This window comes from Rhipicephalus sanguineus, chromosome 5, assembly GCF_013339695.2.
Source record: "Rhipicephalus sanguineus isolate Rsan-2018 chromosome 5, BIME_Rsan_1.4, whole genome shotgun sequence".
NCBI lineage: Eukaryota > Metazoa > Arthropoda > Arachnida > Ixodida > Ixodidae > Rhipicephalus > Rhipicephalus sanguineus.
Window position 1 is genome coordinate 82,222,168 of NC_051180.1, and position 24,325 is coordinate 82,246,492.

The 24,325-nt window shown below is 45.6% G+C and overlaps 2 protein-coding genes across 9 annotated transcripts in view; both read right to left on the reverse strand.

Annotated features, from left to right (window-relative positions):
* Positions 1–12,346, reverse strand: part of LOC119393886 (ralA-binding protein 1) — a 70,371-nt gene extending 58,025 nt beyond the window's left edge. Inside the window, exons 1-4 of one of the 3 annotated variants that reach the window (XM_037661073.2) lie at positions 12,190–12,346; positions 11,825–11,957; positions 11,156–11,285; positions 4,669–4,871 (exon numbers count right to left, since the gene is read on the reverse strand). In XM_037661073.2, the coding sequence (XP_037517001.1) occupies positions 4,669–4,871; positions 11,156–11,285; positions 11,825–11,915 (424 nt within the window). In that variant the 5' untranslated portion in view covers positions 11,916–11,957; positions 12,190–12,346. The remainder of the gene's footprint in view (positions 1–4,668; positions 4,872–11,155; positions 11,286–11,824; positions 11,958–12,189) is intronic. The other 2 variants (XM_049416404.1, XM_037661074.2) reach the window with 2 other exon arrangements.
* Positions 12,347–15,438: 3,092 nt separating this feature from the next.
* The window catches only part of LOC119393888 (ubiquitin carboxyl-terminal hydrolase 2), a 288,961-nt gene continuing 280,074 nt past the window's right edge, over positions 15,439–24,325 (reverse strand). For 2 of the 6 annotated variants that reach the window (XM_049416409.1, XM_049416408.1), the window contains exons 10-14: positions 22,438–22,515; positions 21,853–21,931; positions 20,663–20,764; positions 18,753–18,876; positions 15,810–16,140 (exon numbers count right to left, since the gene is read on the reverse strand). In XM_049416409.1, the coding sequence (XP_049272366.1) occupies positions 16,053–16,140; positions 18,753–18,876; positions 20,663–20,764; positions 21,853–21,931; positions 22,438–22,515 (471 nt within the window). In that variant the 3' untranslated portion in view covers positions 15,810–16,052. The other 4 variants (XM_049416405.1, XM_049416407.1, XM_049416406.1 and 1 more) reach the window with 4 other exon arrangements.

Consider the following 24,325-nt stretch of genomic DNA (forward strand, 5'->3'; position numbering starts at 1 on the left):
CCTTTCTGCGGAGTAAGCCGCACCAAAACATAACCGATGAACCGGCGTCTGAGACAATTTCTCGCGTTTTACAGCTGCCGCTAATTTCTTGCAACGGTCTTCGTAAACAACTAATGAAAAAGAAAAACTTATTCCATCCTTCTCCTGCCCTCCTGTGCAAATAACTTTGGCACTGCTCGTCGTTACACCGTTTTTTCTTCTTTGCACGACGACAAACAGCGCACGCACCAGCAAAAACACAGCACCAACTGCGGTAGGCACGGCGGCTTTTGCCTACCACGCGAAACTAAACGCCCGACGACAGCGCCACCGCATTACCGTGACGTATGTCCGGTGGAATTCGTCTATACATGCACACATACAAACGCACTCATGAACATACATAAAGTATGGTTGAAACCCCACACAAAAAAATTTCTGGCTACATCCCTGGCTCCAACAGTCACTTTTTCAAAACTACTCTCAGTTACTGGGCAGAAATGTTTCGATTACCAATGAAGAAAACCAAGATCAACCTCTTCAGAGTTCATGCTGAAGCAACATCACCAGTATGCCAATTTACTATCAGTGATTTCAAATTAGTATTTCCTCATATATCTGAGCAGCAGTGGAGTTGAAAAGTTCTTGAATGTTGCTTGGATGTCTTTTGCTCTTCCTACCGTGCAATGTAATTTATTTTACAAATAAAGAACTAAATGGACATATGCAAATGCAGTGGCATAGCCAGGGGGTGGCACACCGGGCCGGTGCCCCCCCCCCCCCCCTTAAAATTTTTTTTCTGCCATGGGATACAGAGCACAAGATGACACTCGACCACACTTACCTGCCCGAATCCCATGTCGAATTAAGAGTGTGCCCCCCCCACCCCTGAAACAAATTCCTGCCTACGCCACTGTGCAGATCGTAAAAATTTATGAAATCATGATGAGGTGGTGTGAAAAATCCTAGGTTGCACTGACTCATCTTTTATTTGCATCTGCTACGGCTCACCTAGCCTCCACTCATAAAAACCTTGGCCATTTTTCTATTTTACAATTGTAATTCACCAATGCAGCAGAACTTGATACAGTAGAACCCCGCTGTTATGTTCCTTTCTGATGCGTTTTCCCGGCTGTTACGTTGTTTTCCGCCGGTCCCGGCACAGCTCCCATAGGGTACAATGTATTGGGAACCCCGCTGTTACGTCGTAACTGTGGGACCATTCCCGTATGATACGTCACAAAGTGCGCTCCGAGCCGACCGAGCGAGTACCTGAGAGAGCGGCCATGATGACTTTTCACGCAGCTTGGCCTGGTTGCACCGTAACATTAGCCGCATGAGAGGCGCAAGCGACAGATACTTTCAGTTGACACAAACAAAAGAATAGCCTTCGAGATCCGTATTGCAAAGATGGCATCTATGACGTAAGTGCTCGCGAAAGCAAGGCCTTCGAGATAGGAATTTACTTCTGCCATCGCATCGGCGTTTATTTGTCGGAGTTGTTCGAACTGGTCGGAGTTCATGTGGTCGTGCGCGCAGTTCGCTGTTGGACTCGCCGCGCTGGTCTTGCGTGCGTGTGCTTAGTTCTTTCACGCCTACAGCTGTTGGTGCAAAAAAAAAATCACATACGTTGATTAAATTTCTGTGGATGACACCGTCCCCAGCTCCGCGTTTCTATCCGTCGACTAGACCGTGGCTGAGTGCGCCAATGTGTGCACCAGTGACGAAATTTAGGAGTTGGTGAAGCCGCTTTCGGGGGTATTTCCACTTTCGCAAGGCGTTCAGCCGTTTACTACAAGCCACTACAAGCCAGTGGTCCGACTTTATGCCAATGGCCCTACAGTATCGGTCGGCGACACCGACGCAACCGGCGACAACCTCGCGAAGGTACCGCCATAAGCGAACGCTTGTCAGGTGTAGGCCGTGGTGGCACTAGATTTATGAAAAGGATGCGAGACTGCAGGTGCTCAAAAAACTTTTCGTGCTGCTCGGACATGAGTAAAAGCACCAGGCAACGTTACACTGTTCTTTCACGCGTAAGCATTGAAATAAAATTCTGTACCACTAAATATTTCGTCGTTTTTCCTGTTTTTCGGCTCTTGCGTTTCCCGTCTCCTAAGTTCATTTCCTACGGTCCCTTCAAAAATGTATCAGCGGGGTTTTAATGTATTCCTTTCTTTCTACTGTCTTTAAAAAAACATGGGCAAGCCAAACATTGGATGACTGCGCAAACTGAAACCCCTCACCAAACGATATTACTCGTGTTACGTACATGGTATACATGAACATGCCATGATTATACCACTGGGATGTATTTCAATGCGCACTTAGCTTTGTCTGGTAAGTTTAATAACCACTGATCTTCACCAGGGACAACAGCAGAATGATTACTTTGAAAGTACCTGCTTCTCATTTTGGTGTTTCTCCTTTTGGTGTTTTACTATACCCTCTTTCGGAGCTCCCATAAAACTGTCAGTGCAACACTCTTTCAAAATGTTGCAAAGCTTGCCACAACCTGCAACTCTCTCAGAAGACCGCTTTAAGAGATACAATGTTTACATAATAATAATTGTTTGGGTTTAATGTGCCAAAAGCCTGATATGATTGTGAGAGACGCCGTAGTGGAGGGCTCCGAAAATTTCGACCACCTGGGGTTCTTTGGTTCTTTAACGTGCACCATAATCTAAGTACACGGGCCTCCGGCATTTTTGTCTCCATCGAAAATGCAGCCACCACGGCCGGGATTCAATCCCTTGACCTGCAGGTCAGCAGTCAAGCACCATAACCGCTAGACCACCACAACAGGCAGATCATTACAGTGACAAGAACAGCACACTTTGGTACCTATGGGCGACAACATGCATGACCCAGCACCAAGCTTAAAGGGGCCCTGCAACACCTTTCATAGTTATATTGGAATAGTCTCATTATTGACGTATGACTCTTCACGAGTCATATGCCGCAAAAATTTTTCGAATCCGTCAAGTCTAAGTGGTGTTACCAAATTATAGAAATCACATTCCGCAGCTTTCTCCCTCCACTTAATGTCGCCAGCGCGCGGAAAGCTGCGTGGGGCGTGGAGGGAGGGAGGGCGGAGGTGCGAGGAGGTGCCCAGGAGTTACGTCAGCGCCGGCGGCATTTTTTTTTCTTCATTTTTTTTCTCTTTGGCGTCTCGCCACAACCACGTGGTCGGTGGCGCCACTTCCGGTCGGCTTGCGTGGTCGTCATCGAGCGGAGCCCATCGCACCGTGTATCGCGCGTGCTTGAAAACTGCGAGTCGGTTTGGTAATGTTGGGTGTGGACCTCGAACTGCAATAGTGTTTTCACCGTTCTGCCAACCATGGACGCAAACCTGCGTGCACGTTTGGAACGAATGACAGCTGAGATGGATTTCGACCCACACTCCGATACACCGCCTCGTCGCACTGCTCGCGCTTGAATCGTATTCAACACGGCGAAGCTGCGTGCAACCCTCTCCCAGTGGCGGTACTTCGATGCTGTTTGCTCTTCGAATGCGGGTGCACAGCGAGTGGGCTGACAACAAAGAACTAAAGACTAGCAGAAAGGATCGTGGGGCATCGGGCCTGCGCGGACCCATCCCCTGGCTGTCTGCAGCTACCGTGAACGCGAGTCTGCTTGGTTGCTGTGTCGCGGTTTCTCAAGAACGTGAGACAACGAGGAGGATACGCCGAAGTACGGCTCGATGCAATACCGAACAGAGAGCGAACGGGACTTTCGCCATACAGCGAACACAGGTATCATAAACTAGCCGGCGCCAGCATTGTTATCGGAGAAATGCTGCACCGCTGCCTCAGTCGGTCGTGAGAACGTGCCAACGATGCAGTTTCCAGCTGACGAGCCAACACTCGAACGGCTGCCACTCTCAACGGCAACCGGCAATGGTCAAAAGCACAGAAATATTCACGATTTCGGCACTGTGCATGGTGAAGAAAACGCAACTACGCCACTAGGAGCAGACGAGGAGACGGTGCTTGAATGGTTCCGCCTCGTCTGGCTCCGGCGCCCAGGCGGTCTTCTCAGGCCCAAGAGCATGCTTGTGCTTGACTCGTTCCGGGGTCACATCACGGAACGTGTGAAGAGAGCCGTGGCTAACGCGGATTGCCAGTTGGCAATCATCCCGGGTGGCTTGACTCCTGTGCTCCAGCCGCTCGACGTGGCACTGAACAAGCCATTTAAGGATCGGGTGGCGTCACTTTACAAAGACTGGATGGACCAGGACGACAAGCCCCAGACGCCGACGGGGCGTGTGAGGCGGGCTCCTTTGAGCACTGTGGCACAGGGTGTCCGACGCTTGGTATGGGCTGCCAGACAGCATGGTGCGCGAAGCTTTCGTGAAGTGCGCGATCACGACTGCCACATGAAGGCTTAAACTTGTAATTTGCTGGCAATAAATTTTTTCTTTGTCAATGTGGCCAATTTTTCAAAATAATTCATTTGCAGTTTTTTTCCGGATTTCGGGGTCAAAAGTTGGGGGGTTCGTCTTATATTCGGAGTCGACTTATACGCGGCAATATACGGTAATTGTATACCTGAAGGTGAACACTGGAGGACACTGCCCCGGAAGACATTCATAGCATCGTAATATAGGCGAGGATATGGGATCACGGCAGTCAAGAACCCAATGAAAGCCACACCTAGTCAGTGGGCTCTTCCGTCAAGCATACGTACCAGCCTTTTCAGCCTTCTTCTTTTTCTTGACAAGCTTCACTTTGCTCTCCTTTTTCTTCTTTGAGTCCTTGTTGTCCTTCTCAGCATCCTTCTTGGCTTCTTTGGAGTCCTTTGACTTGACACTTTCCTTGTTCTTCTGAGCTTTCTCTTTCTTTTCTTTTCCAGGAAACTTGAATGGAGCCTTACTCTTTTTGTTCTTGCCTCTGAAGTTGAAAAAAGGTGGACATGAAACATAGAGAGTTCTAGATGCAATGAACTGAAGCAGCTGTCGTCCAAGCTGTGCAATGCTTTGTAACCACCAGAAAATTACAGTGAATGAGAGAAGACCACTTAGGAAACACATTCATTCATTGCAACATTGCAGTGAGACACTAGATATGATATTACACAACTTAACATGCAACCGCTAAGCATGCAAAGTAACAAAGCAGCAACTGCAAAAGCTGTGAATTGAGAAGCATGCATGAGAGTTAGAATTAAACACTAAGTAGGAAAATGTTCGGTGCTGCAATTACAGAACAGGCATGATTTTATAGGGACCAACAACTGGGTAGAACGTATGATCAGATCCTGGTACAAATGAAAAGACCGTGAAATATAGTGACAGATTCCAGCATCCTTTTCGCGTTGCGAGTAGGATTTATATTATTAAATCGTACTTAAAGGTAACAAAAACCGGTATGTCGCGCAGCCTAGCGGAAGAGCCCTGAGGCTGGATTATGAAGTCTGTCACTTTGCTGTACGTAGTCACGTAGCCTGATGCTGTCATGCGCACCATACTTGGTCCTCAAAGTTAGAGTATGTATGTTATTATATATCCTCACTCTGTTTTGTGCTGCCCACGAGGAAAAAGGAGTTGCACGGCGAGAAGCGGCGCTGCCTTCGCGGCGGCAAGTGGCCCATGTCAAGCCACAGCGAATGCACGCGGACTGCACGCATGCGCAGCAAACCACCGCGCTCAAACACGAACTGTTCTCGCGCTCACTGTTTGCAGCATGTTTTCAAGTGTGTACAAGACTTGATATTCGCCGCAGATAGAAAAATTCTGATTCAAAATGTTTCACGGAATTTTCCACGTTACCATTCTGTGGCTAGACACTCTAACCAGTTAGTTGAGAGTTAGTTTTCCGTTACGCTAAAGAAAATAGGCGCCCTAAAAGTTGTTTAACATGTGTTTTTTATGTATTAATGGCATATTCATGCTCCTGGCAGTAAGAGCACTTTTGTCAGATGTACTTTCAACGACTCTTTAAATCAGCAAGGTTCAGTGCTACGCGCAAGCAACAAAGTCAATGGAGCGTGCGGGCTTGTACAGCCACTGAAGCTGTGGATCTGAAAGGTACAGTGCTCACAGATTGAAACAGACATCAAAAGTTTTAGTATAACGACTGGTACATGCAATCATCTGAGATAACCCTATCATATTGCTACAAATCTGGCCACTAAAGGTAACGCTAAGTTGTGATGTAAGTGTTCAAGTCAAAACTACGCCAACATGAAACAAACTAACGATGGTGAAAACAAAAGTATGTGTACTACTAGCCCTAAATTGTCGCATTTCAATCTGTAATAACTGTAAAGCCTCACTTGAAAGAAAAGAGTCGTTGACTTCACAGTAAAAGCTATGGCATCATTGAAAAAAATGAGTTGTCATAAAGACAAAAATTGGAATGTAGGAGTGTCAGAGGTTTACTTGTTGTACACTGAATGGTCAGATGCTTTATTTTAATTCAATTTGAATGCTTACTCTTTTAGCACATATCCTAATAAATGGGATCGTGTTAACACAAGATGGCGCATAGTCAATTTTTTTTTCAGCAAGTTTTTTTTTCTCTCCTGTATGCCTATGCAGTCACTATGGTGAGCTCAACATTGTGCACACATATCCGTTTTCCTCAAATATTACAGGACTTTTGGAAAGAGCTATCAATAAGTTGAAGAAAGGTTAGAAGGTAAGCATGTAGCCTAACCAGAAAGAACTTATCATGAAAGGAAAATAGCATCATGGTTTGCTCAAATGAGTGTGCCATATTAACAAGGCAGTATTGGCACTGACAGCTAGAGTCATCATTTTGTCAGCACCTGTCTGACTGATACTGTAATGCATCATCAAGACTTCAAGTGTGGAACAGCAGAATGAAGACAAAACCCTGCGGCTGTACCACAATCTCGTAAAAGAAACAGTAACGGTCAGTGTTCCGCGAAGGTCAGGACTTTCTCGAGCACACTGTGACATACACCATAGCACATGTGGGAAATTAGCATAAAAAAAGGACATACACAGACAGAAGAGCAAATGAAGACTTCGTGTATGACCTCTTGCACTGCTAATTCCCCACAACAGCTATGGAAGGCATAGAGTTTCCTAAAATTAACTAGAGGGAACTCTGGCGCTGCGATCGTTCAGCCACCATGGGAATGATGGGTAGTACACAGATTTGCCCAGTCTTTGTACTTGCGGGCTTCGAACGCACTTGCGGCTTTGTTTATTGCTGTGTTTTGGTTTTCTTTCAGATAAAAGAATGGCTCGTTGTGAACTTCGTGACCAGATTTGAATTGGTGAGCCTAAAATGTTAAAGTGGTGAAGTGGAACTGCTGACTTTTGCTGAACTTCGTTTTGCGACAAAGTGGACGCAGGCGACGTGGAACCAAACGGAGCCAAAAGAACGAAGTTTAGACAAATCCGTGTACTACCCACCATTCCCATGCTGGCTGAAGCGCCATGCGTTGCAGCTCCCATAGACACTAGCGCCAGAGTTCCCTCTAGTAAGTATTGTAGGAAACTCTATGATGGAAGGTAGCTAGCCCAGGGGGCCTATACCACACCACAGAATACTATTCTGTCTGCTCTGCCTCATCAAGCTTTGGATGGCCAATGTGGGAGGCCCTGAAGTATTTCTAAATGGCCAATGAAAAGCGTTCGTAGTGCCAGAGGCGCTCGCTTAGTTGACTGACAGGCAGAATTGACCTATCAGGGAGGACCAACAGGCCCGCAGAAGTTCGTCATAATACACCAAGTTGACCCCTTAAAAGCTGCACTTCGTATTAGTGCCTTCGCAGCTTTAGCCTTTATGATTTAATATGCACAACTATTTCTTTCCTAAGCAGCACAGCAGTCACTTTTGGCAACCATTTTCAGGTGGTCATTTTAAAAAATCTTTGTTAGATCATGCAGACTCGTCCATTTGTGACTCAATGTCTATGTAAGCGATTGTCAAAACAGCACATAAAAAATGCAAGAACACAGAGTGACATATGAGCACTGACATCCAACTGGCTTATTTGTTCCAGAAACACAATTTACAGCACTGAAGTCATGAGTAACACACAATTAAAGCATGTGTAGAAATTCCTTCCCTCTCACAGTGCACCTGTAAACCTGTGCACTGTTCAAGTGTACATAGGTCAGATGCCTAAATTTTAGACTATCTGAGCACAAGTACAATGTAGAAAAATTTAAGCGAGGCAATCTACCTCATCACTGTTCTCGCAGCGGGTGCATTCCGAAGTTTTTCAAGTCGTGTATCTTTTCCAGAAGCCAGACACAGATTACAAGATAGATTATGGAAGCTGACTTGATAAGCAAACTTGGTGGTCAGTGTGCAAGCACCCCTCCAATCTTTCTTCTTGGCAAATAAAAGGAATTTCTGTGCATGCTGTAATTGTGTTTGTTAAAAATAAACCAGCTGGAAGTCAGCGCTTGTATGTCACTTTGTGTTCATTTCACTTCGTTCCTTTTGTTTTCATCAGCTGTTTATTAGCTATTTTGAAAACCATGAACAACCAACTAGCACGAATCACCACCCTTGTGAAGGCCATGTAGGTGAGGCTAAACATAATTTTTAAAAAATGCTGTATTCTACAAGTGTTCTGGTAGACCACTGATGCCTAAAACAGATCCATCCAGTGTTACTTTGTAGGTGGTTAATACACACAACAAAAGCAGAAACAACTTCAGCTGTCTGACACTTCAAGATTATCACTGATCAGTTTATACATGTCCTCGAACTTCGAAAAGCCCAATGTTGCTTCGCTGGACTTATATGTCTGCTGCCACTTACTTAACTAGCAGTAACAATGCTGGGGTTTAACATGGTTGTCAACCACGAGAGCTTGTTATAACAAACCCAATGCAAGAGCTCCTGCTTGCGTACAACCTCCATTCAATACGATTCCAGTCAACAGGATTCAAATGAAACTTACGTGCAACACAGCACACAACAGACTTCAAATTGCTAAAGTGTAGAGTGTACTAGACAGGGGTAGTGGGTTGAGGGCGAGCTCTCCGCTGAGGCCACTTGCATCGACGACGGAAGATGGCGCCACTGAGACTTTCACCTGGGCGCCGCAAGTGCACTGGGTCGGCCGCCTACCAACTTATTGATGCGCCTGCGCTCTTATCCAGTCTTTGAAGTGAATCCGCATACTTTTTAACAATTCAGTCTGCCAAAACTGCTTATTGCATTTGAAAACAAGCAGAAACATTTTATTTACAACAGGATACATTGGCAACAAATGCACGTGAGCGAGTTGAAGGGTCATGAATTTGCTCACAATTTTCATCTAAGTAGTCATCTAAGTAGTCCTGCTCAGTTTAGGGTGCTTGGCCCTCTGACGCTTAGTGCTGTTAGCACTGTTCAGGCCTTTAACCAAAAAGTGCAGGCGCGTAAGAACATAAAAAGAAACAACTTTGAGACTAATTTCCTCACTGTGAATTGTGGCGAAAATGTTGGCCTATGTACTTAGATTTAGGTGCACGTTAAAGAACCCCAGGTGGTCAAAATTTCTGAAGCCCTCCACTACGGCGTCTCTCATAATGATATCATGGTTTTGGGACGTTAAACCCCACACATTATTATTATTCACTGTGAATTGTGCAGGCAGGCAGGCAGGCAAAGAACTTTATTATTATCCGGAGGCAGCCCACGGTGTTGGAAGGAAGAAAGTTCTTGCTCACAAGGGCCACAACATCGGATATGCTGTTTGTGTGAAGCTTGCCGACACTAAAACATTCTGTGAATAGGTCCTCAAGTGTAGAGATGAAAATGTAAAGCTCCTTTGATGGATATAGAAGACCGCCCCAGTCACACTGCTCTGTGAACCCTGACGGGAGCCGATTCTCTGCTGCCTCACTTGGATTTATAAGAAGGTCCCTGCATGATGAACAGCCAAACTTCAAAACACATTTCCTGGCTACATAACCTGCCATGTAGTAGACCAGTCGTGAGTCACCCTTTTCCACAACTAAGACAAGTGGTGACTGCAAGGAGCTGGGGTTGAAACCAAACACTTCTGTGCTTCATACATGTTGCCTTGCACGAGCAGGTCATCAATTTTCTTTGGTGTGTCCTGTCGTGCGCATTAAGCAGTGAACTGACGATGTCGGGATTTGCATTGGCACCACCAACACTTCTGGCAATATTGTAGAATGAAAGGCAGTTCACAGTGATCAGAAACTGCTCTGGCGATGGGTGAGCGTTACAGCCACTGGACTGTCAAACAATACCGAAGTGGTGCTCTATGGGGCCTGTACTGAGATGCGAAGTCAGTATGTACTTGAATCCAAGTGATTCTGCAAGGTATTGAAGTAATGAGAGAGTGCTGGCAATGGTGACTCTCAGTCCTGTCGCCGTGGAGTCACTTAGAAATCCAGTCTTTCCAGGGCTGCAGGCTTCCCATTTGCCCAGGTAATCGAGAAAGTTAACTAGGTCTGCAGCAGTGGGGGAAACAGGGCTTCGCGATAATGCGAAGAATATTGAACAAAGAAACAGCGCTAGAACAGCACGAAGACGAGAGGACACAAACACGGCGCTGACTAACAACCATATTTTATTGCGTTTGCACGTCAATATACATCGGGGAAAACATAATCAGTATACACATCGGGGAACAAGACAGTGCTGTAACATTGCCAAATCAGCGTTTTGAAAGATACATTTCATTTTTGCAAAGTGATAGCGAAGCTGCGCTAACACAACAGTCTCCACTTATCTGGATGCAAAAAGCCTCAAATATTTCACGTTGTCGTTGCTCTACATAAAGTGCCTAGAACTTCACAATCTTTAAAAACTGGTTCGCAATCACATTTCCTACAATGATCTACCAGATGACTGCTCGCAGTCCCCGATGAGTCAGCGCCGTGTTTGCGTCCTCTCGTCTTCGTCCGGTTCTAGCGCTGTTTCTTCGTTCAAAATTCAGTATGTACCAACCAGCTCAATTCAAGACGCTAACGCGAAGAAGTTCAGCAGAACATGTCGAGGCGCGCCAAACATTCCAAATGATCGCGCCCGGCATGCGCGTCACCAGTGCCAGGTGAAAGGCACAGCAATGCCACCACACGGCAGGTTAAAATTTCCGTACTTTAAGCTTCACTGCGCGCCATTGCCGCCAGCTCTCCCTCGCCCCACTACCCCTATCTAGTACACTCTACTCAAGGGTAAACATTGCGTTAATAAACATGACCACACCATACTGAGGCACAATTTACCGTGACTCATCCATTTCTTCTTCCGAGCTTTCTCCTTCAAATGCAACATATCCCTTGTCCTTCTTGTCCTTTTTATCCTTGAGCTTGCCAATTAGGAGTTCCTTTTTTGAAACCTTTTCATCGTCACTATCTGCAGAAACAACAAAAGCAATAAAATTGTTAGACACGATTAATGTTACAATGCGGGTCTGTTGGTATGTCATCGTCTTGAATTATTGTAGCACAAGCTAGACTAAGACATGTAAGGATCATATGCAAATACACGCGCGCGCGCACACACACACACACACACACAAACACACACACACACACACACATCGTGTCCTCGAAACATAACGATTACTAGACGTCAGTAGGACTAACGCTTCATGAACAATCCATGGATGCCGACGTATCTAACAAGCACATCACCTTTCCAGCAAGCCATGACATTTTGACATTTGCCTGCCAACGCTCGATGCACATAAACTTGACACATTCTTCAAGTTGGGCAGACAGCCGAAATTATTGAAGCCACTTAGTTTATAGTGGATTCCTTTTGTTTCAATGGAAATATGTAGAGCTGCAGCATTAGCATTCGCCCATGGAACAGCGGTCAAGAAACCACCCACGGTTTCTTAGCGCACGCAAGCCAACACACCACCGGAATACTACGCGCGATTTACTCACAGGTGACATCGCGCTCCTGTCCTTTCCCAACCGCTTCGGACGCATAAAGGCCTGGAAAGTCTTTCTCGACGTCGGGGCTTTCAAAATCCATTCCCACGGCCGCCAAGCAGAACCGGTGCGAATATCGCAACCTCTGCAAATACGAAAACACCGCGCGTGATGAAACGGCATCTCCTGCGGTGACATTTTCGACACATATTAGCCTGATGAACTCATTTTCGAAAACGGTGAACGGTGTCACACTATTAAAAGAGAAAGCCGATGGCAGATAACGTATCTCGGGTAAGAGAATGCGTCAACCAGAGCAACTTTCGGGAGCTGATAAAACGCCACGCGGCATAATGACATCTCTGAATCAACAGTACCTGAAGGCTGTGGACTTTGCTCACTCGCAGAGTCGCTGGGCGCGTCGAGTCGCACGTCGAGTGCCTAGATAAATTTTAGGGAGAGTCTCGTGCGCCGCGCCGGCCGCGCGGTGCACGAACTGGCTCCTGCACCGCACAGAAGTGACGTCACCTCATTAAAATAAACTTAAAACAACTCAAATGAATAGATTATTACTTTATAGTGTGTTAAACCTACAAAAATATTAAACAAAAAGTGTTTTACGAGTTAGTTAATGTACATTTATTAGTTAATGACATTTCGCAACCCCCTTAAATCTAGGGGGCGCTGCGAAAGGTAACAGTGGCCAACATGGCACCCGCAAGAAAATCGATGTAGATGGCCACCATAGTAGATGTGCGCCAGAGTTTGTGCGGATTGTTGCGTTGTTGTAGGAAGTACAACATTTTCTAGTTTGCGATGTAAAAACGTGGTGTTGTCGAGGCTGAGAGTGTCCTTGCAACCGAGTACTTCATTTTGCTTGTCGCAAAGGATAAGGCTGACGATGAAATAAATGTTGTTGCACAGTTCGTGTGAACGTCCGGACGCACAACAAATGCCAGTGCGGCTGCGAATGTTTTTACTTAGCCTGTGATCTGCGATGGGCCAACGCTCCTGCAGTGCAGCCTTTTCGCAAAGTGCGAATACGTATTGGCCGTTATCATCCGTTGCTAGGTAAATCATGCTGTGCTGTCACCGGCCGTGTTATTCAGCAAGGGAGACAAACTGTTCGGCACTGTTTTGTAGGTAGGTGAGCTAACGCAGTCGGCTGTTGCCATTGGGCATGGTTTATAAAGTGCTTATCACCTAGAGTACAGTATAGTCTAGAGCATCACGGCGACACTCTAGTATTTTGAAGCGACTCGCCCACTCGCCTGGTTGGGCCTTTACAAAACCCGACGCGTCGTCGCCTGCGCAACGGAGGAAACAAAAAAAAAAGCCCTCCGCCCGCGTCTTTCTCCTCCCGCGCCATCTCAGGTTTTTGCGGGAGGGCGTCCGCACTTCGCGCTGCGTCGTCTGCTAGCTTACAGCTCCGACTGCCATGACCGATACACTGAAATCTAAGAATCCTCGCATTTCGGGATATAAGTTCGTAGTACTGAGGTGTTGTTAAGATGACACGGGAATTATGTAACGATCGTTATTCTGAGGGCACCCATCAATGCCAAGGGAAAAAAAGCCCTTGACAATTTCACACAGGGCGATCAAAGTCGCAGTCACATATGTGCGTGCAGATTGCACGTATAATGCGAGATGACCTTGTTGCTCTCGTGTTCTTTGTTCATGTTACCGAGAATAGCACCCCTGACGCACACATAAGTCGGATGCCCAAACACGCCCACCAGCTGCCCTTTCACAATGCAGCCGCGACGCTGCCCTTCCCTCGCGACGATGCCAGTAGTGGGAAGCTGGCTCACGCGGCCATATCACAGTAGCTTTCTTTAAGGATACATTGCACCACCAAAGTACTAGTCTCGAAGCACTTTGCTCACGTAGAATGGCTTGACGTTTTGACTTGCACACATGGGACAATGAGTGTGCACTCAGTCAACAAGATTAACAGGAAAATGCACGCGGCAACAGTCTTCGAATCAGCTACGGTGAACTCGTCACTGCATGGAATAATGCCTAACATTTGCAGACACATACAAATTACTTCAAGAGGTTAAATTCCCACGTGGAAAGTGCCCCGAAAGAAAAACGCTGCAAAGAATCAACAGGTGACAGCAGTTTAACAGCGCTCCCTGTTAGCACCCCACTCTAATTTTTCATTCGCGAGTACTATGGCTTATAGCACAAGACATTGTTACAGTGGCCAATGACAACAGCAGAGGCACAGTCATTCGGTGTTTCCATTTTGCCAGAAGCACAATTTCAATGTCTGTGTGATTGCCAGAACAGAAGGCCTCTTCAAGTTTGCAATTTACTGAAAATGCTGCCGAAAAGTTTCGAGCCCCTGTTCCCGTGCAGTGGAAGAATATTCCGCACTCTGCAGCCCAAGTGCTGGCATTTTACAGACATCCCTTTGCCACTCATAATTCCTCATGTGCATAATTCCTCGGTCCCATACGTTCCGGGTATCAGCGAGCAACTGTCCAGGGTGCTGGGAAGAGAAGGCATCCAGGTAGCGCACAAGCCCGTGTCAACAATCGGGCGTCTCCTGCCACGGCCAAAAGACCGATTGCCAAAAGAAAGATGCCCCGGGTTGGTCTACGAGATTCCATGCACGGACTGTGACGCCACTTACATCGGTGAAACAAAAAACTTCCCCGAAAGGATACGGCAACATCGAAACGACGTGCGTAGCTTCAACGCTGCGCGAAACGCCCTCGCTGAACACAGCGAAAAGATGGACCACCGCATCAATTTTGACGACGCCCGGGTCATCGACACGGAAGGCAACCACACAAAAAGGCAGTTCTTGGAATCCTGGCATATCCAAACAACACCGGGAAATGTCAACCGCTCAACTGGAACCTTGCCGAGTGTGTACGTGCACGGTCTATGGAACCAGTGGAAGAAACACCGCGGCAACAAGAACGGCGGGAAGAAGGACAATGGAGAGGGGGACACCACCAAAGAAACTCGCTAGCTTCGGAGCCGGCCGAACAGTCACCCCTGAGGAAGGGACCGAATCGGTCCCGAAACGTCGGGTCAGTTTTTTTTAAACCTTCTAAAGTTTAACTTTAGCAAAGTGGCTGGAGAGTTTATTATTTTTCGTATAAATTTTTCACCCAGCCAGACAGATCTCTGTCGAATATGTTCACATTTAAAAAGTTTATAGGAAGTTTGGAAAATGATGGTCTACTGTATACTTCCAGGCAAACACTATGCAATCAATTTTATCAAGCGTAGTACGTATACTATCCATGGAGATCAAGCTATGTCATTGAAGAAAGTCGAATGAGGCTGCTTGTTGCTCTCATTTTACCTCCCTAACCAGGGGCATGCAGCTGTGTAGCTGCGTGCACTGTGTAGCTGCAGGGCAAAGTGCTCAGCTCTACTGTACAGGTAGAGCTGATTTATGTTGCCTATATGAACACTCTCGAGGGTTCATCTATGCGACCCGCCACAATGAGCAACCTGACAACACCAAATGTTTCTGCCCTATAAAACTTTCAGCCACACTTTCTTCCTCGTTTCCTTCATGGCGAATTGGCCCACTAAGGTGAACAGCCAGCCTAAAAGAGGTTCACATACACTCAATCAAAACATCTCGGGCACACTGCTAATATTATAATAATATTTTTATAATAATTATAATATAATAATAATATAATAATATTAATAATAATATTCGAGCACACTGCTCCACAATGTCACAAGAGGACGCAAGTTCAGCAGAAGGGCGGGCAGTTGGCATTCACTCATCAGTCCCACCAACGTGCTTGCGCAGCTGCACGTGTGTGTCCATAGCGGGCCAACAATTCCCAAGAGAACAGGGCAGCTGACAGTGCAGGTCACAAGCATGGGGTAGCGTTGCTGTAACTCCTGGCTGGTGCACGGGGAACCAATGCTGTCGTTATCGAAAGCGGGGAGCGCCCTTGCTGCACTCGGTGATGGGCGAATGTGAGCCTGTGTTATTTTGTGTGACCTGTCCAGATGAAACTGTGGCGTGGATGGTGGCAGCTCATCACGACCGCTGACGACTGTGGTGCGGAGTAGCTGCGGGCGTTGACTGTGTCAAAGTGGGACGGGCGGCGTCTGCGTTGTCGTCTTCCTCCTCGGCAGTGGGCTGCCAGAGGGAGCAGTGCATCTTCCAGTGACCCGGACGCGCCCGGTGGCCCGTTCGCCATGTGGGCCACCTGTCCGGGAAGGCAGGAGGCACTGCGGGGGCGTGTCCTCAGAGGCTCGAAGACTGCGTGGCCGCCTCGTAGAAGAGCACGTACGCCTCCGACGAAACGACACGCGAAGCACTCACTCCAGAGATCCTGCAAAGGACAGCAAACAGTGATCACTGATCACAACATCTATTTTAAACTTTTCATGCAATTTCACGAACAGCGTTTTCCCACGATGGTCTAGTGGTTATGGTGCTCGACTGCAAACCCAAAGGTTGTGGGACTGAACCATGGCCACATTTCGATAGAGGAGAAATGCTGGGGGCCCGTGTACTTATAGGTTCATGTTAAAAAACCTCAGGTGATCGAAACTTCCAGAACCCTCCAGAATGGCGACCCTTAAAATCATATCGTGGTTTTGGGACCTAAAACCCGAACAATTATTATTATTATATGAACAGCATTTCTTAGGGCTTCCCTTTTACTGGGAAGTTTTACTACTACACATGTATTGTGGCCAGCTGTAAGCACGAGTTCTTTCAGGCCAGTTGGTGGGTCAGTACGTTTGATACTCTCTTGAAGAAAAAGTGAGAAAGTGAGTGATGCGAAGCTAAATATTCAGCCAATCGCTTGCAGAATTTGGTTGTATTTCTAGCATCTATATTTCTTGCAAACTACAGCAAAATGGACAAAGTCTAGTTAGACTCCCTGCCTTTCGTTCATTGTGTCTCCCTCTATCTTGCTATGCTCAAACTGCATGGAAAGCTCTGGATACCTTAGAACCTGTCCTTGAAACACTTCATGAACGGTGGATTTCAGCCCATTTTCGCAACAACAGGGCATTGTCCTAATTCAGTGCCACCTGACTAACTGCGGTGATCTAATGGTTATGGTGCTTGACTGCTGACCTGCAGGTCGTGGGATCAAATCCCAGCCGCAGCGGCTGCATTTTGATGGAGGCGGAGTGCTAGAGGCCCGGGTGCTTAGATTTAGGTGCAAGTTAAAGACCTCCACGTGGTCGTCATTTCCCCAGCCTTCCACTACGTCGTCTCATAATCATGTTGCGATTTTAGAACATAAAACCCCAATAATAATTATTATTACAGTAAAAGCTCGTTAATTTGGATTTCACGGGACTGGAAAAAATCTCCAAATTCATCAAATGCCGAATTATTTTCATTTTTTTAATGAATACATAAATCCAATAGTTATTTTGCACAAGAGCAGTGCAAAATCTGCCGCGCTTTTCATAATTCATGGCTTCATTCACAATGTGACCGTAGCTGAAGAGCCCCGTGTCTTAAGCTGAAACGTGCTCTGAACCCATCCCTTATATTGTACCACCACCACCACCAACGGCACCACGTGCATGTGACAACAATCTTTTTGCCGGAAAAGTGGCCTGCAACTGATCATTTGTCCACCACAATGTAGCAAGCGAGTTTTATGCCAGCATGCGAACCGCGGCTGAAGCACTTCGTCTTAAACAGGTTCCACCATGTTTGAATTTTGTGACATTACACGTGCATTGCTCTAAGTTAAAAAGAAGCTACTGAGTGCTGCATCCTCTTTGGGCGAAACCGTGGTCGCTGTACGCAGCGTCCTTGCAGTACACATTTGCGGCGCTTTGAGATCGGCGCACTCTAAAGATCGAATTAACCAGGTGGCAGCCAAACACGACCGAATTAACGAGAGTTTGATGCCATTAATACATATGCTTGCCGGGACCAGAGAAAAGATCCGAATTATCCGATTTTCCGAATTAACGGGGGTCGAATTAAAAGGCATTTACTGTATTATATAGTGCCACCTGTCAACAGCAACAAAGAGCTCTCTGCCACCATCAATTGGTTTAGTCACGCCGCTGGAGTAAGTGCGCACAGCAGAGCACTGAAAGTAAATGAATGCAAGAGTGTGCGACCCAAGAACATTGACGTACATCGCAACAACTAAAAGTCGTTTACGTGCCAAACATACGGTATGTTTCGCAAGCATAGAGCAAGACACTGTTCGGAAGCTATGCGCTCCAAGCTTTTTATTTATGCTTAGCGTCATTAATAATTTTGTTGATATAATATAAAACAAGAGCAGCCACTTGATACTTCTCAGCTGTACGAGTAAGTTTCGATGGAAGCGGACTGAACGTAGCTTTCCATTCAAAACATGCGGCTATTTTCGTCGTTATGCTTCCCGAGATTTCCTGAAGCTTGTAAGCTTCTATTTTATGACTGCAAGACTTTCTTGAATGAATGATTGCGAAGTTTTTCAATCACAAAATCAGGACCAAAATTGAGAAGGACGCACAAATGCGATTTCCACAGCACGAGTACTATCATCCAAATAATGGCAGATGGAGGGGAAGGTCAGTGCTACCAGACTGAATGAGGAAAGTCTATTGCAGAGGAACCAAACTAATTAAGTTGGTGCTCTTTGTTCTGACCACCTGTGCATGTGCAATAAACGCGGTGCAGCAGACTGGAGCCAATGCTTGCAAGAACAGCTGATATGACTGACATGTCGTTTAGCAAATACTACTTACAGAGCACCAAAGAGAAAAATTATTTTCAAGAAGCGTGCGATTTCTGTTCCCAATGGTAGGAGTCACTGCCTCAAACAGACATTTTTGGGTAAATTCTGAAATCTGCATAAAACACTGCAAATGATACTGAACTTCACAAGTTACAAGAATAAGATTGCGCTGCCCTCAAAAGTGAAGGATAAAAGCATACAAAGAATGATAATCGCTGAGCGAATCCACCTACTTTGTGTCATTGCATTCGTGCCATTCGCCCGACTTCGGGTGCAGGCAGGTAGCTGTGTAGTGGCCAGAGTAGGTGGAACCACTGTGATTAGACACTGCGTACAGGTTGTACATCACATAATGACCTGCAAGGCAATGAGATGCACGACAGATTAGAATTCATGACGCACACAAGCAGAAACTAAGGCCTTAAACAAGATTTCCATATGAGGTACAGTGTTTGGAAGCAACAGCGCGAAGCAACAAGTTACACTATACCATGTTCAAGAAATAGAAACCTATGATCAAATGTAACCGAACACGACCCAGCATAACACTGCCCTCTAAGTATCGAAGCGAAATATACTGCTGCACAAGTATGTGGTTGTCACACCCGATTCATTGAGCAGATGCTTATGTGCAATCTTTGCAGAGACATATTGAAGGATATGTGGAAAATGATCTATCATCTCAAGATGCTATTGTGGGCAATAACTGCAGTTGTAAATTGTCAAATAGTCTGTGAGAGTCACATAACAGCAGGACATAAGACTGTTTAGCAGCACATTGTCGAGCAAGTGAACTAGGCTTATGTCATTGTCACTTCATGCTTTTATAACGATTAAAACAAGATGTCCTTGAAGCTTATAGCAGTAATTATTATGTGCACAACAGTGCTCGTTGCTTCTACTTTTTTAACACAGTGTTAATGGCTACTGTTTGAATTCTGGAGGGTTTCCGCCAATAACGTTTAAGGAGGGCATCTGTAAAACTGATTGACACGTTTTGTAATCGTACAACAGGCTAGGTGGGGCCTGAAATGAAATGGGAAATGAAACACACCATCCTCTTAGACTGTTGGACTACACTTCAAAAAATCTTTCATCATATCTTTAATGTTGAATGGACTTGGATGCATGAAAGAAAAGAGCTCAGTGCTGTGTGCAATTCGAGAATTTAAGAGGTCACAATTGCATCCCACTCTTACATGCGAACCTTAGAAGTCCTGCAGGCTTCTTTTCTCAGAGGTGGCACAAAGCTTGTCTCTATTTTCATGTCATTTCCTCACCTACGAAAACTGTTTGGTACAAGTGGTGCTATTTTGCATATTCGAACACTTATTCATCTCATGAGATTTAATTAATATTGTCCCTTTAAAAAATGGTGCAGTGCAAGAGAATTTTCATTCAGAAGAATGCGATATCAAGTTGTTGCAAGCTCTTTTTCTTCGCTATACACGACTGAGTCATCAAGATTATTTTCGTACAAATGATCCAGCATCATCGATGAGCCAGCGTTGTTAGTGTGGCCTCAGTGGAAGTGACTGCAAGTTCCAATATGCTTGAAAAAAGAACGATCGGGACTAATAGTGTGCATCTAACAGAAAATTTACTGTGTTTCTGGAGTGTCCCTGACCTAGCATTAAACTTAGCTGTGCTGCAGGAGCAAATAGATGAAGAAGGGCGTGACGTGGCATCATGCCCTGTGACGTCGTGTCATAGGGCAAGAGGTCACTCACTGGGGACTACAAGCATATTTCCATCTTAGCTAAGCGTGCCATGGGCAACTGCCAGACTAATTCTGTTCTCCTAATGTTATACATGCAGGATCCAAGACCTCTGAAAGTAGTGCATTGAGCTTAGCGAGAGATGGTACTCTTGGATTGAAACGCGAAAATTTAGGGCTAAGTATTGTACATACTTTTGTTTCTAGTGCCTAAAGTTCGTGTCATATCGACGTAACATTGACTAACACTTGCGTTGGAGCCAACATTAGCATTAGCGGCCAGATTTGCAGCGAAAGGACCCGGTTATCATGAACAGTTGATCATAGCAGTCGTCATACTAAAAAACAATGTCGCGTTTCAATTTGAGAGTACTGTAAAGGCACACAGCTTCATCTGATAAAGAACTGAAAATGAAAAGAACTCACTGTTGGACATGTACGGGCAGAGATCAAGGTTCGTCAGGGGGAACTCGACACGCGTGTTCAGCTTCGCCCGAAACCTTTCACTGGGAGAGAATCGCTTCAGATCTGATTATCAACACAAGTCAAGGATAATAGAAATGTCTTTTAATGTTTAGCAGTCATGCACCGTTCAAAGGCATTGATTTCTAAGACTGAGTATCTTCGTAGTGTATATTTTAACTGAGAGTAGACACTTCACCCACGTCCTTGACACACATCTTTCCAAAGGCATACGGCACAACAATGCTGAAGACGCTTCAGGCAGTGCTTGAGCATATCTACGAAGAGGCGTTTCCACTAACAGGTTGTTTATGTGCCTCACGATATACCTCACGAATGTTATAGTACTTCAATAGTATTGCAACAAGTAGAAGATGCTTTCAGCACAAGACAGTTACCTCACTTATACCAGTGTCACACGAACAGCTTTTAACTGTGGTTATGCTTAACCATGGTTTACAGGATTAATCGCAGTTAACGCGAACGCGGTTCGCCGCTACTACACGGGCTCACTTAACTCAGTTGCCCAAGCAGATGAATTCATGTGCTGATCATGTGGTCAGCAAGAAGTTTGGGCACACCCTTGGCAAAGTTCGTGGTACGAGACAGACTTTCTACACCTCCGTGACAGTGTATTGAATCATTCCATCTTCAACCACATATTCAGTGTTTGCTGCTTTATGACGCGGCTACACACGAACAGTGTGAAAAGCAATTCCCTTCAAGAAACGTGTAGCAGTAGGGGCTGTACTCGCTAATCCCGCCAAGCAGGGAGTAATCTTTGTTGCAGGCTGTTCCACAGCGAACCCAGTTTTCCTTCACAAACAATGTGAAGCTGCCGATTAACTTGTGCCAGTTCACGGCTAGTGCGCAGCTTGTCTGCCATCTTGACAGCTTCTTGGTTTGTAGGGGTAAACCGTGCTTGCCTAACTTCATTTGCGATAACCACGGCTAGGAGACTAACTGCGGTTATGTCTGCTGTGTAGCTACCTAATTGTGGTTAGCCGTAACCGTAACTGCGGTTAAGGCTGTCCGTGTGACAGGGGCATTACTGTCAGCTGGCTTTTGTCACGAGAGTTTGGAACAAAGAGAGATCAGTGTAGACATACAGCAAAAAAAAAGTTTTTTGAATGTATGGCAGATAAAAAGGATACGAAGCACAAGAATTTTTGGACACCGGTGGATGGTAAAGCTTTTTGTACATTTCTGACGGGTCTTGCAGTGAGAGCAAGCCTGGAAAGAAAAAAGAAAGAGCATTCAAAACAGAGACAATGCGTAACGTTGAAGTAACAGCAAGAAACAAAGAATGTGCTCCACGTGAGACCTGTTTTCAATCCTTTGTCTCACAAAACATTTACAGGTTGGCCAACTAGCTATTCAGCCAGATATTGGACGTTAACGGCTTTGAACACCAGCTCCTTTAAATTAAAACGACAGCACGTTACGTTCGATGAACAATATCCAAATTTCTGCAAGCAGGCCTTCCAGTTTCTTTAAGAAGCTGTAACCAAGAAAACCGCATTCCTGTTAGCAGAACTACTAAATCAGAGACAGACATTTTGAATGAGACTAAGGATCACCACTGTCCCTTTAACTGTCCACTTAGATGTCTATGGTAAGCAAGTACTGGAACAAAGCCTTAATTACATTTACAGCCAAAGCTCTGCAGTTTTGGTTGGGTCAAATGAAGTGTGCAAGCCATAACGCATGCAAGCTTAAATGTGCAAGCATAAACTTACAGGCTTCTCATCGCCGTCCAGCACTTCTTCTTTCGTGAACAGGCTCAGGCACTGCTGGAGAGTGACGGAGTCCGAGCCCTGCATGATTGCAAAAGCGTGTGAACAGGTCAGATGAGGCTTTATCATAAAGAGGCTCCACTGCATAGCTACAATACAACACAGATTTATTTCCAGAAATGTAAGAGTTCTGGTGAACACCAGTGGCTAAAAGCTGTTGGAAAAACAGCTTGACTGGACCAATTGTCCATTACAAGGCATATGTATAGATAAGGCCACAAAAGTGAACAAGTGTCTCTCGGCTAATGCTCTGTGTTTGGCAGAGAGAGAGAGAGAATGGTACCCTAACCCATAGAGTTTCCTACAATTACCTAGAGGAAACTCTGGCGCTGTGATCGTTCAGCCACCATGGGAATGATGTGTAGCACATGGATTTGCCTACTCTCCATGCTTACGGTTTCAAACACACTTGAGGCTTTGTTTATTGCGGTGTTTTGGCGTTCGTTTCGGATAAAAGAGTACATCGCTGTGAACTTCGTGACCACATTTGAATTGGTGAGCCTAAAAAGGTTAAAGTGGTGAAGTGGAACTGCTGACTTTTGCTCAACTTTGTTTTGTGGCAAAGCGGATGCAGGCGATGCGGAGCCAAATGGAGCCGAAAGAACGAAGTTTAGACAAATCCATGTACTACCCATCGTTCCCATGCTGGCTGAAGCGTCATGCGTTGCAGCGCCCATAGACACTAGCGCCAGCGTTCTCTTTAGTAAATATTGTAGGAAACTCTATGCCCTACCCCATGTTCATCTGGTATATCCTAGGTATGAATGCATAATCAAGCACGTATATCTCGGACAAGTAGCAAGCCCAATTATATTGAACTTATGCATATCTTCTCATCAGTCATTTCTGGCCATGCTACTACTTTGCTGTTAAATCAGGTGGCTTCAATACGCACTGAAAATAAGGAATGGCAAATTTTATCTCCAGGCTTATTTGAAATTTATTAAAGTCTTATGCCGGTGTCACACGGTCACATTTATCGCGATTGGCTCCCTTATGCACGCTGCAGAAGGGAGCCAATCAGTGGTGAGAATTTTTCGTTGAAACAGTGCGCACAGGACGAGGATGAAGAAATAGGAGCACAGCGCCTGTCCTGTGCTCCTATTTCTTCGTCCTCGTCCTATGTGCACTGTTTCAACAAAAGATGAACGCTTACCAACTCGCTCAAGTTTGCATTCTTATGCACTGGTGAGAAATTTGATCCCTGTCGGGTCTAATCGAGATTAGCAGTGCACCGTGTGACACCGGTATTACATCGCCACAGGTAAATTATACCTCCAGATAAACCGTGTAACAAAGTTGCATATCGAAGACACATATATGACAAATGCTGGATTTTACAAGTGACATTTGCTACTCATCAGCACTGCACCAGCGCACTTCCCAATAGCAAATGCCACAGTTAGTACACTCAAACTTCATTACAACAAAGTCGCATCTGCCACAAAAATAACTTCGTTATATCAGAAATTCCGTTATAAACGTTTATTTGTAACACTGTAGCTATTACAAGACTATTCTTCATTTATTTCGTTATAACCGATAATTCGTTATACAGTCGAACCAGTTTATAACGAACTCGAAAGTGTCGGGAAAAGTGGTCGTTATATCAGTAGTTCGTTGTATATGGACTCGCCCTTAAAAACGTGCGCTTTGCGGCCAAGCCGTTTTTTTTTTTTCCTTTGTGCACTTTTATTAAAGTGCTAACAACCCCTTCGGTGACAAGCTAAGCCTTTTCGCGTCGTGAAGCGACGCCCGCTGCGTGCTCACAAGTGAATTAACCGCCTTTGCAATGAGCTGACACCTTCACCGAAGCGCGGTACCGCGACAT